At 33.3% G+C, this 13,666-nt stretch overlaps 1 protein-coding gene and 1 long non-coding RNA gene across 2 annotated transcripts; both read left to right on the forward strand.

Annotated features, from left to right (window-relative positions):
- Positions 1–573: 573 nt before the first annotated feature.
- On the forward strand, positions 574–2,010 carry LOC143059420 (uncharacterized). Its single transcript, XM_076232909.1, has one exon. It carries the CDS (start codon positions 574–576, stop codon positions 2,008–2,010), a length of 1,437 nt encoding a protein of 478 aa, XP_076089024.1.
- A 173-nt stretch (positions 2,011–2,183) lies between these two features.
- On the forward strand, positions 2,184–8,629 carry LOC143058269 (uncharacterized). Its single transcript, XR_012972975.1, has 3 exons — positions 2,184–2,521; positions 5,463–5,556; positions 6,960–8,629. It is a non-coding gene; the product is annotated as an uncharacterized LOC143058269 (long non-coding RNA).
- Positions 8,630–13,666: the final 5,037 nt, after the last annotated feature.

Consider the following 13,666-nt stretch of genomic DNA (forward strand, 5'->3'; position numbering starts at 1 on the left):
AAAACCTGGTTATGGATAAACAGCTTTCTCACAAATCGAACAGCCAGATGTATGCTGAATAACTTCTTTGGAGAACAATTTGATACCAAAATCGGCTTGCCACAAGGGTCAGTACTATCAACCACCTTGTTTAACATATTCATAGCTGATATAATGGATAACACAAAAGGAGAAAATTGCAAGTTTGCAGATGATGGCACTCTATGGCATAAGGGGAAAGACATAAAGGAAATGAAAGAAAGAACTTCAGAGGATGTCAAAACTATTTTAAAATGGACAGAAAAATGGAGAATTAATGTAAACCTGGAAAAGTGTGAAGTATGCCTATTCTCAAAAGGCAACACAGATGCAGAGCAGAAAACATTAAAAGTCAACTCCTTCTCCTATAGATATAGTCCAACACCGAAGCTACTTGGAGTAACTCTAGACGAGAAGCTTAAATTTGACACCCACATCAATCTGATGCAGAAGAGGGCAAATAATGCAATATATGTAATTAGAGATATTAAGGGCATGGGAGGAATATCAAGATCAAAACTACTCCAAATATACAACAGCATGGTTAGATCTATCATGGAGTATGCATGCCCAGTCTGGCAAATAACATCTGCAGAGAATATGAAGAAATTAGAAGCTGTACAAAGAAAAGGCTTGTCAATATGCCTAGGACTACCAGGAACATCAGGTAGAGAGGCAATGGAAGTTGAAGCCAATATACAACCCATAGACCTCAGAATAGAGGAAATATCAGTACGTGAACTGGCAAAAATACAATCAAAGAACATAGCAGAACCAATTAAACAACAACTAGAACAGTATTTAACAAACAACGCAACCTATGAACAACAGGATTCTCCATTTGGTAAAGCTATAAACCAATCCATAGACATGTTCAAAGCCACGAAAGTTGACATCAAACTTATAGAACCAGAATTCACATACAAAGCTGGTGTAGATGTCATGCTAAGGAGATCACCAAGTTATTGGAGTCGTCTAGGTAGCTCAAAGAACAGAACAGCCGAACAAACTGTTGAAAGTAAACAGGTTGTAAAGGACCTATTAGGAGACAGCACAGACTCAACAGTAGTGGCATTCACTGATGGTTCATGTCAAGGTAACCCGGGACCATGTGGGGCAGGAGCAGTAGTATATTCTGGAAATAGACAAGGCATAAGTCTAAAGAGGCCAGTAGCTAATAGAGGATCGATACTTCTTGCTGAACTAGTAGCCATACTAATGGTCCTGGAGCACTGTATAACGACTATAAAGGACCAGTTTTCTGAGCTTAAAATACTGTCAGATAGCCAGACTGCTGTAGGCATCTTGACTCTGAACTGGAAATCTTCTAACTACATCGACACAATTACTGATATCAAAGAATGCATGGGAACGCTCTTAAGACACGGCATACTAACAACCCTATCTTGGATCCCAGGCCATGCTAATATAGCCGGGAACGAGATAGCGGACCAGTTGGCAAAAGACGCTGCAAAAGAGGCCTCATCACTAAATGATCAGTATAATGTCATAACCATGTCAGATGTAAGATGTGCAGTCAAGATGTCTACAAAACTCAAATGGCAAAGCAGATGGACAATTAGTGAAACTGGAAGACAGCTTTTCAACCTAATCCCTATCGTTGGTAAGGACGCACAACTAGACAAGCCTAACAACCAAATAGGAAGAATATTGTCAGAAATAAGAACGGGCTACAGCAGACTTAACAAATACAGAAACCAAACCGGTCAATCCCTCACGCCATATTGTGAATGCGGAGAAGAAGAAACATCAGAACACTTCCTGCTATACTGCCCAAGATACCAACAAGAAAGAGAGGACATGCGAAGACAAATGGAACTACTTAACATCGATCCAACAAATATACAGTCAATACTAGCACCACCAAAAAGAGAAACCTACGAAGCAACATCGCAAATTATAGGGGAATATATTACAAAATCAGGGAGATTCCAAGAACTTGCAATCCCTGATTCCCGATCCTGCGCCTAAACAAGTATACCAAAGTACCGCGAGATATTACCTCGAGCAACGGTGTACCATAAGAGGAGGAAGATAGCACACAGAGAACAGTAGTGTCAATTATTGACCTTAGGATCAGGATCAGGATGTATAGTACTAGAACCGAACACCTGTTTTGGGATATATATACATATAGTTAATTTACCGTAAATAACTGCGAGAAAATGAATAATACACAAGTTGATAATTGTCTCTTCTCTGCTCATTAATTTGCATGCAATATTTTCTCTGATTTACTTGTGAGATCACCGACACTAATAATAATTACCTAAAAAAAAATAGGTGCTCCGTACTGGGAAGATCATATCGGATCCTATCAATTTATTGGTTCCATTCCCCCAATTAAATGAGTCTACACGTCTCCTTAGAAAAAATGCCTTGCAATGCGTCTGAACTACTAAGTACTTCCATATAATTTCGAAAACAGATAATAATCTATTTCACTGGATGAGATTGGGCTGACGGATTTTTAAATGGAAATGTATTAATTTTTATTTATAGCACAAGTTTTACAAGGCAAGATTATTCACCCTGTTCGCCCTACAAATCAAATGGTTGCCTCCTTACACCCACACGAGCTAAAACATATACATATGAACATTTGATATCATTTATTTTGTGTGACAACTCTTCACCAATGACCTGAGTGAAAGGTTGACATGGGCAGATCCAGAAATTTCCATTTTTTTAATTTTTTGTTGTTTTTTTTGGGGGGGGGGCAGAGGGGGATGCTTGCTCCAGTCATGCTTCAGTGATTCCCTATATAATCAACAAAATATTTCACACCAAAAAGGGGGGGGGGCGGGGCTTTCTCCTTAATAAGAAATCTCTGTTTTCAGGCATAGGCTCATATAAATTTGCCTTTTGAAGAACTGAAATAAATATGAAACGGCTAATGAGTTTTCAGATGCTTTACATTAAAATACATCATGTACATACATGTGACATACACAATTATATATAAATGTAGAATCAATTCTTGATAAATGTATGTAGTTGAAATTGTTAGCTTTAAACATTAAAAAAATGAACTCCCAAAGTTTAAACACAATTAAGGATGACCATGTACATGATGTACATGTAGTCTGTAATGTATGCCATTGCCATGAAGCTAGATCATTGTAGGTAAACTGTCATCTATTCCCTTAAATCTTTGTCCCCAGTCACCCCAAGTTTGATTTAAATTAGAGAGCTTCCATTTGATTTTTATGGGGGGGGGGGGGGGGGGGGGGGGGGGGGGGGGCTAGGATGAAATTTGAAAAAAATAGGCAGAACAGGAGTTTTGAGAAGAAAAAAAGGCAGGATGAGACACTAGCAAAAAAAAAGTCAGGACGACAATTTTGGTAAAAAAAGTCAGGATAAACTAAAAAAAGAAAGGCAGGAACGAACAGAGTGAAAAATAAAAAGGCAGGACAGAGATTACAGCTAAAAAAAAAATGCAGGATACAATTTTTCATCCTAGCCCCCCCCCCCCCCCCCATAAAAATCAAATGGTAGCTCCCTTAGTCAAGTATATATCTACTCTATTAGGTCTCTAGTTTGGATAGTGTATAACTTGCAAATTAAAATCATACTCCTTCCAAATTTCTTTCTTTAAAATATTATGGATGATATAGCAAGTAAAGAATGAAATTAAATTGGATGAAATGTGTCAATTTTTTTGGTAAAGTAGTATGTCTGAAGTTGTCAAACTTAATGATAGACCCTTCAGGCGCGGATCCAGTCATTTTAAAAAGGGGTTTCCTAACCCAGGACAAAAAGGGGGGGGGTAATTACATGTCCCCATTCAAATGCATTGATAGTCCAAAAAAGGGGGGTCTTTGACACATTCCCCATTCCCATTCTCAATTTTATCATGTAGTCGTCGTAGTCCGAAGACACTTAGTTTTCGCATAATTACTTTTAGTATAAGTTAACAGAAATCTATGAAACTCAAACACAGGGTTTGTGACCAGAGTTTTTGTCCAGAGTTTAGAAATTACATGAATTAGGGGCCAAAAGGGGCCAATATTAAACTTTGTTTGATTTTATAGAAAATTGAATAATTGGGGTTCTTTGATATATATATATTCCAAATCTAACTGTGTATTTAGATTCCTAGTTTTTTGGTCCTGTTTAAATTGGTCTATCTTAAGGTTCAAAGGGTCCAAAATTAAACTTATTTTGATTTTAATAATATTTAAATTCTTGGTGTTCTTTAATCATGTTAATATGCTGGATCTGAATATTTACTTAGATTTTTAGTATGGGCCCAAATTTCAAGTTGGTCCAAATTGGGGTCCAATATTTTACTTTGTTTGATTTAAAAAAAATTGAATATATATATATGGGGTTCTTTGATATGCTGAATCTAACCATTCATTTAGATTTTTGATATTTTGGCCCGTTAACAAATTGGTCCACATTGAGATCTAAAGGGTCCAAAATTGAACTTTATTTGATTTCATCAAATAATGAATTATTTGGGTTCTTTGATCATGTTGATATGCTGCATCTAACCATGTATTAAGATTTTGAATATTGGACCATTTTAGAGGTTAATTGTCAATTTAAAATTTTTAAGTACTTGGACCACATTCATTCAATGTCAGAAACCTATGCTGCATCAACTATTGAATCACAATCCAAATTTACAATTCAGAGTTGTATCCATAAAATTGAGAATGGAAATGGGGAATTTGTCAAAGAGACAACAACCCGACCAAATAAAAAAACAACAGCAGAAGGTCACCAACAGGTCTTCAATGTAGCGAGAAATTCCCGCACCCGGAAGCGTCCTTCAGCTGGCCCCTAAACAAATATATACTAGTTCAGTGATAATGAACGCCATACTAATTTCCAAAGTGTACACAAGAAACTAAAATTAAAATAAAACAAGACTTACAAAGGCCAGAGGCTCCTGACTTGGGACAGGCGCAAAATGCGGCGGGGTTAAACATGTTTGTGAGATCTCAACCTCCCCCTATACCTCTAACCAATGTAGAAAAGTTTGAATTGAATGTTGTGTCCATACTTACTCCAACTGTTCAGGGTTTAAAGTGTACGTTTGTATCAAGCTGAGCCATGCATAGCATTCTTATTGGTTATTTATATATTAATTTGAAATTTTGATGAGTTAGACACATACAGATTATACTGTAAACAATATTTCAGAGTTTAACGTAGTCAAGCAAAACAAATCATAGAAGAATAGTTGAATCATTTTTTTGTTGTCCAATGAAAAATTAGTACGAACACCAAGAAAAAGTATGGGAATGTTTGTTTTTTAAACTATTGACCAGGGTGAAAGTCTTTGAAAGTCATGACTGACCAAAAGTTTGTGAAATGAAATAGCACAAATATTCCATTCTTATTAAATATTATTGTATATAAAGAAAATACTGATGTTTAATAATAGTTTTTACCCTTTTTATGTTTTATAGGACAAGAAATATAGAAAAATAATGAAAAATATAAACAGTTTCAATAGAAATGAGCGACAAAACAAGATAAACAGAATACAACAAGGCCTAAATGGTAAGACCAATCTATATACTGTAAATTCAGAAATTATTGCTTGCATTTATTATTTTTCGGGGAATGGACAACTTATTGTGATTACAAAAAAAATCTGCATCAATTATATATACATGATATATATATATGTTTCTGTTATCAAAATATGATTTCTTATTTTTGCGATACTCACCCAGTCACATTAATCGCATTACTAAAAACCTCTGGGTAATTTCTGAATTACAGTAATAAACATGATAAAAGTAATTGCCTTTGAATGATGACTCTTATAAAAATAAGAAGATGTGGTATGGTAAATGAGTGACTTATCCACCAGAGTTCAAAGAAGTGGATGCAAGAAATTAAAGGCCAATGATGGGCTGGCCTTCAATAATGAGACAACACTTCCTTTATAGGTCAGCCAATAAAGATCCCAACATGAAAAGATTTAAACAATCCAATTTAGTTCAACATGTTCGAAAACAATAACAATTAATAAAAAAATATCATGTCTGTGAGCACTCAACCTCTTACCTGACCATAATATAGGACAGTGGTTCAAATAACACAGCATATGAACATTCTATAACAACTTTTGCAAGTGGCTAAACTTTAAATATCACTGCAAGGCACTAAACAACGAATATTTAATCTTGGACACAAAGCACTGAAATAAGAGAACTGATATAAAGCATGACAAGTAAGAATATCAAATGAAAGTTTCTCAAATGTTAAAGTCATATGAAACGAGTGAGTGATGAAAAATAAAGTTTGTCCAACTTTTGAACCAATGCATGTATACATCATAAACTTAGTCCTCTGTGCACGATTTTATCATTATTTTCACAAGTATATCATATAAATCGTCAATTTTTTTTTCTCTCTGTTTGTTATGATTTAACAAATAATGCTGCTCATTAAATGCCGTGTTTTGAAGCTGAGTTTTACCGATTGCCACCTTATAGTAAACAAATCACAAAAAGCATGGGTATTGAGCACGTGTTTAACATGTATAATCAGCTATTTGTTTATTTCAATGACAGATCCTTGCATATTGTGGTCACCGGATTTTTACGAGGAGGGTTACGCTCGGGTCACTATGTATATGGAAAATATGTATCGGCGAATTGCTTCCTGGAAGCAAGCAATTAAAAATAAGTAAACTTCTTCTAAATGTGGACAAATTAAAGAATTTTCCTCAGAAAAAAGTATATGTACTTAAGTTGCATAATGAAAACTATCCATTTAGTTATAAAAAACATAATTATTATACATATTTTTTTTTAATTTGAGGTTTCTTATGACTTTAATTAAAACATGATAAAATAAGCCTATTTATATTGCTGTTTTTTTCTCCATTTAATTTATCATGTTTATAACTTCTTTTTTTTTATTTTGTGTATTTATACATTTTGTATTTATAGGTCAGATATCTTGGTTTTTATGATCATCGTCAGGTCCTGCAAGTCTATACTGAAGAGGAAACTTATTTGTTAATACTTTTCTACATAATGTGCTAATTGGATTAATTAATGTGAAATGAACTCAATTGTGTGTTTTTCTGGAAAAAGAAATAGAAAAAAATTCTACAAAATTGCTATAAACAAAATGGAGTACTATCAAAGATGCACAAGGACACAATGGTGTAAAATGTAACAACCTACATATTCAATGATGGATTATGGAGAAATTAAGAAAACAAATAGTATCTTTGTCATGTTTGTTGTCGAAATAAACACATGCGTTATCCATTCATGTACAAAATATTATGTACATGGCTCTCCATCATATCAAATATACAGAGAAGATGTTTGAAGAACAAGTTGCCAAAATTTATTCAACCAATCGAAGGAAGATGTCTTGTGAATGGAATTATTTATGCACTGAACTGTTATGTAGGGGGTAGAATAATTATACACAGCAGCTGAAACAGAAGACAAGTTAATTTGACATGAAAAGTGTTTATTTTATATAATTTTTTGTATCAACATGATCAATAATTCAGTCTAGGAGAAAATATATTTATACTGTTTGTCAATGTTTGTACTGTTATGAAATTTTTATAGAGGAAAAACATTTCCTTAAGGGAAATTTGATGTTCAGAAATTTCCTTAGAGAAAATTTGAAGAACAATGATTTCCTTAGAGGAAATTTCCTCAAAGGAAAATTTGAAGCGGCAAATTTCCTCAAAAGAAAAAGAATTTCCTCAAAGGAAATAATTATGCAGCAAATTCCCTAAGGGAAATCTTTTTCCCTTGAGGAAAACTCTTTTTCCTCTGAGGAAATTGTTGAAAAAAGGGGCATTACTTTTTCAACAGTGGTGCTAGAGCCAAACATATTTAGGACAAATATCAGAGAACCAAAACCAATCAAGTTATCAACTTCATTTTGACTTAACTCCAAAAATTAAGGTGACAACTTTTGCACTCAGCGGAATTGCAAACTTGTCCCGGATACTGTTAATATTCTTATACAAGACCTGTTTATTTTCTCTTGCTTATGACCTTAGATATATTATTAATGCTGTATGTTTATGCTTATGACCTTAGATATATTATTGCTGTATGTTAATGCTTATGAAATTAGATATATTATTGCTGCATGTTTATACTTTTGACCTTAGATACATTATTGTTGTATGTTGATTGTCACTTGCTTATGACCTTAGATATATTATTGCTGCATGTTTTTTTTTAAATGCTTATGACCTTAGATACATTATTGCTGTATGTTGATTGTCACTTGCTTATGACCTTAGATATATTATTGCTGCATGTTTATGATTATGACCTTAGATATACTATTGCTGTATGTTGATTGTCTTTTGCTTATGACCTTAGATATACAATGTATAATATTGCTGCATGTTTATGCTTATGACCTTAGATATATTATTGCTGTATGTTTATTGTCACTTGCTTATAACCTTAGATATATTATTCATGTTATTTGTGCAGGTTTATTGACACTTGCTTAAGTTATTTTATTGCTGTTTGTTTAATTTTCTGTTTTTGTTTCACACATTTTACTTGATGGTGTTATCTCAGTGAAAGATGAAATATTAAAACACAAGTGCCTTATTTGTTATACCAATTGTAATGTTTTGTCTTTTTGAAAATGATATTCTCAAATGTACATAACTTAAATTAAGAAGTGTTGAAATTAAGTAAGGATATGGTATGTGATTGCCAATGAGACAACTAAAAACCAGAGATAAAGGTATTTTCAGCCAGTGACTGAACAGCCGTCAACAATGAGCAAGACCTATCAACATTTAAATGTCTGCATGAAAAAAACACAAAAACATTCAAATGGATAAACATAAGACACTGTGTGCAATGGTGTGAAAGCTATATATGCAAAACTATATACTGAAAATTCAGAAATTATTGCTAGCAATTGTAAGTTCGATTTTTCTCAATTTCATCATTTTTTTGTGTGCAAAATTTAGAATAATCCTGTCTAGTTCATAAAAAATTTCAATATGCAAGTGTATATTATTGTGATTATAACCCTGTCACTATTTTCACAATAATAAAAACAGCAATAATTTCTGAATTTATAGTAGTTAATTTTTTGACACATAGTGATTTACTTTCAATTAAGCATGCCTAGACAAAAATCGTAGAACACACAATTATATATTTCTACAATTAAGATTCAAAGAAATACTTGTACCCATAATAACTTAGTCCGTTTTGTGAAATTGCTTCACTCATGCAATTAGAGGATTTTTTTATGTTTTCTTTTTAGTTATATCACTTCCCATGTGAACAATTATTGTTCCCATGGGAAAACATATTGTTCCCAAGGGAAAAATTATTGTTCCCATGGGAAAAATTATTGTTCCCATGGGAAAAAATATTGTTCCCATGGGAAAAAATATTGTTCCCATGGGAAAAGTATTTTCCCATGGGAAGAAAAGGAGTTCCCTTGGGAAGAAAAGTTCCCTTGGGAAATTTAGAACTTCCCATGGGAACAAACAATTTACTTATGTTCCCATGGGAACTTTAAAGTTCCTATGGGAACTCTGAACTTCCCATGGGAAAAGTAATTTTTCCCATGGGAACTTTCAATGTTCCCATGGGAACTTTCAATGTTCCCATGGGAAATTCTAATATTCCCATGGGAATTATCAAATTTCCCATGGGAAATGTACTTTTAATCAGCTGCAGTGACAAGAGTGACAACAGTGACAAGTTGGGACATATGGCATTTTTTTAATTTTTCAATAATCTATCACTGGGCAAATTTTTTTTTGGATATCTTGTAAACCGACAAAGTCAGATTTGCCGATACCGGAATGGCAAATTTGTCCCGCACAGTGTTATATGTTAGGCATGAATATGCAGTTAGATTAGCTGAATATCAAACAATGTCATCTTCAATCATGAGGGGTGCACTGCTCAGCACTGAACTTAAATACTATAAATACGTTGTTTTCTGAAAAGGAGTCCACTTTCACATTGTAATTCTTTTCTTCTTTTGGACATATACAATACGATAATGTGCTTTATTCTACCTTTTCTAATGCATTGTGTGATATGTGTCTTAGTACATATATCAGATTTTGTCATATGACTGTTTGTCAAAAGATATAAAATTTTAAATGAGGATATTTTTTAACCATTTGGTACAGGTCGAGTCTCTACTTGCAAATTAAAAAAAAAATTTAAATCGGAGAAAACATCAAAACGGAATGTCCCTCATCAAATGGCAAAATTAAAAGCTCAAACACATCAAACGAATGGACAACAACTGTAATATTTCTGACTTTGTACAGGCATTTTCTTCAAAAGAAAATGACGGATTTAACCTGGTTTATAGCTAGATAAACCTTTCACTATATGATAATATATCATTACATTGACAACGATTTATCAGTTGCTTCGTCCTCGTTCAACAATCAGACGACTGTGTGCGTTTATGTATAACATTTAGTTCGTTCTGATGATGGTAATTAAGAAAAGGACGCATTCTGTACAATAAAACTATAGTATCCGTGTTTTTTTTTGTCAAAATAAATAAGGATAACTTCCCTTTAATCAGGTTTGTAAAATCTACGCAATCCTTATGTGTTAAGAACGAGATGTTAGGAACGCACAAATTAAATTACTGTAGTAATATAACTTGTTATTAACTGGCTGTTTCTGTATTTGCATTGGTATAGATTCAAGGTTTGCTGTATTGGCCTCGAGACCCGTAGGGTCGAGGGCTAATAAAGCTGACCGAGAATCTATACCAGTGCCAATACAGAAACAGACAGTTCATAACACTTTTATTATATGATTATAAGAAAATTATAAACTGTAATCAATACAGGGCCAATACAGCTTTTTTCCTGCCTTTTTATGTATTGGTCCTGTTTTTCTTTAAAAAAAGAACTGTGATCAATACAGGGCCAATACGGCTTTATCCCCGCTTTTTTCTGTATTGGCCCTGTTTTTTTCCGTATTGGCCCTGTTCACTTTATACTGTACGGAGTTTCAAATCTTTGAGTTCTAGCATTCCAATTTAAATTATATATAGAAAAACACGTTTCGGACGTAAACAAAATAATATCATTTAACACAAATATCAAACTCCAAGAACGCATTCTATTTGAAAAAGAGAATTTCTATTTTATTCTCTTTTTTTGGTGGTTTCAAATTCGGTTGACGATGTGAATTGAAATAAACACTTTTTGTCAACAAATCTATAAGTTAATGGAAATGCGCTTACATGATTTTATCAAATTTGAGGAAATCTCCCCACTCAATGAAGAAAACTAGTATTCTTGAATTGAAAAACGTACCAGTGGGGAAAATCCCCACATACACTACACATATAAAACCAATAACATTAGAATGGGGAAATATCCCCACATTCACATCTACAACCTAAAACATCAGAATGCCGAAATTCCCACGATAAGATTATTAATTGGAAAATACAAGCTTTAATATTGCTGACCATCAAATGGGGAAATTTCCCCATAATCTCATTATGTTCAAATCATAGAAAATATTGTTGACTATCAATTGGGGAAATTTCCCCATAATCTCATCATGTTCATATTAGATATTGTTGACTACAAATTGGGGTAATTTCCCCATAATCTCATCATGTTCATATTAGATATTGTTGACTTCAAATTGGGGAAATTTCCCCATAATCTCATACGATTCAAATTTACGGCAAATCAAATAATTGTATGTACTAAAACTGTCATCCCAAGTCGTGAAATTTAGACAGTGTTTAGACAGTTGACTACTTATGAAACAAATGTGTACCAATGAGACAACTCTCCATCCAGGTCCCAATTTGTAAAAAAAACAAACTTTATAGGTATAAAAAGGTCATCAACACGGAGCCTTGGCTCCTACCGAACAGCAAGCTATAAAAGGCCCAAAATGACTAGCGTAAAACCATTAAAACGGGAAAACATAAGGTCTAATCTATATCAAAAAACGAGAAACGAGAAACACTTATGAACCACATCAACAAACGACATCTACTGAACATCAGATTCCTGACAAAATGTTTGAATATTTTGTGGTTATCCGTATGAAGAAGGCAGCATGTTTTGAATACAGATTGCTTTTAAACACGAGGAGCTTACTTTAAATCGTCATCATTAGGAACAGACCTCCTTAAAAGAGAGGCAAATGATACCAAAAGAAAATTCAAACTCATAAGTCGAAAATAATCGGACAACGCCATGGTTTAAAAAGAAGACCAACAGACAAACAATAGTAAAAACACAACATAGAAAACCAAAGACAAAGCAACAAGAACCCACAAAAACACAAGGGATTGTTATATTCTTACGAAACCACAAAAACCACAAAACGCACACAAACAAGGAATTTAAATCTATGGTTGTTTAAAATGTAATAAGCAGACACTACCGACCGCACTACTAAAAATCAATTCCAATCAATTTGTTATACCAAATATCGATATTTTCAAATTTCAAATAGTTTTCCTGAAGCTGTTGATGTTCAGAAAATATCTATCCTGTATGTAAACGGTGGTTATGTTTTAGTGAATTTATAAAAGTAATTCTGTTAATGATGAAACTCAATAACTTGCACAAGTACATCATCATAAATTTTAATATGCTAGGATTGTGTTTACTAATTACTATAAAAAGTGCTCTATGACACATTGTTACATATTTTAATATTGCAACTATATTGAACAGCTTTATGTGCATAATGTTGTAACACACTTGGCGATTCTACGCACATCTATCTGTTGTTGATGATTTTTTCATACTTTTTCATCTATTTATTTTCGTCGTTGATGTTGTCTCATTGATGGTGTGATAATTACTTCTTATTCTACATACAGTTTGTCATATTAAATTACAAGCACATTCAGACCAAACAAGCTAATTATGTGAATGTTTGTTTTTTTTTGTCATTAAGATACCATGATAATGTCCCAATATAGATTAAATAACATATATAACCTTGTTCATTCTTGTATACATGTATAAATATATAGGATCATTTGACTGATGTTAAATGTCTTTTGTTCAAGGACAAGGAAATACAGCTTCCTTTTGTTGTTGATATTGTTTATTATATCCTGTTTTGAGAACATTATCAGATGACTTGTGAGTTTCTTGTAAGATCATATATATATGAAAGTGTTTTGTTAAACAAAACACCTTCAGCTGAATTCATCTCGATGTCTTTTGTCGTAGATTCTGTAGACCTAACACTCTTACTAAGTTGTCGTCTGCAAATACGACTTTGTAACCTGTAAAATAGAGACTATCCAATCAAAGGGACAGAAAACCAAACACAAATTATGCATATACAATTAGATCAAACATATATAAATCTTTCCTTTCATATGATGTTTCCCTAGACTTTATCGAAATGTTGACTCCTTAGTGAGTCTTTTACTTCGAATGATATGTGCATTGTTTCTGTTGATTGGACATGTGATGCTCTGTGTTCTCTCCAGATACGCCAATTTTCTCAGCCAATAAATGCAAACGGTCATTTTTATATAAATTAGACCGCTCTTCGTTTTCCTGTTTGAATTGTTTTACACTAGTAATTTTTTTGGGCCCGTTATAAAAGGTGTCAGACCACCAATTAAAAGTCCCTATCTGTTCAACCAAATTTTGCAATTT

The sequence above is a fragment of the Mytilus galloprovincialis genome, chromosome 14 (assembly GCF_965363235.1).
Source record: "Mytilus galloprovincialis chromosome 14, xbMytGall1.hap1.1, whole genome shotgun sequence".
Classification (NCBI taxonomy): domain Eukaryota; kingdom Metazoa; phylum Mollusca; class Bivalvia; order Mytilida; family Mytilidae; genus Mytilus; species Mytilus galloprovincialis.

What these genes read in the sequence shown, in the direction of transcription:
- LOC143059420 (XM_076232909.1), top strand. Translation starts at nt 574, where the DNA reads ATGGAGTATGCATGCCCAGTCTGGCAAATAACATCTGCAGAGAATATG.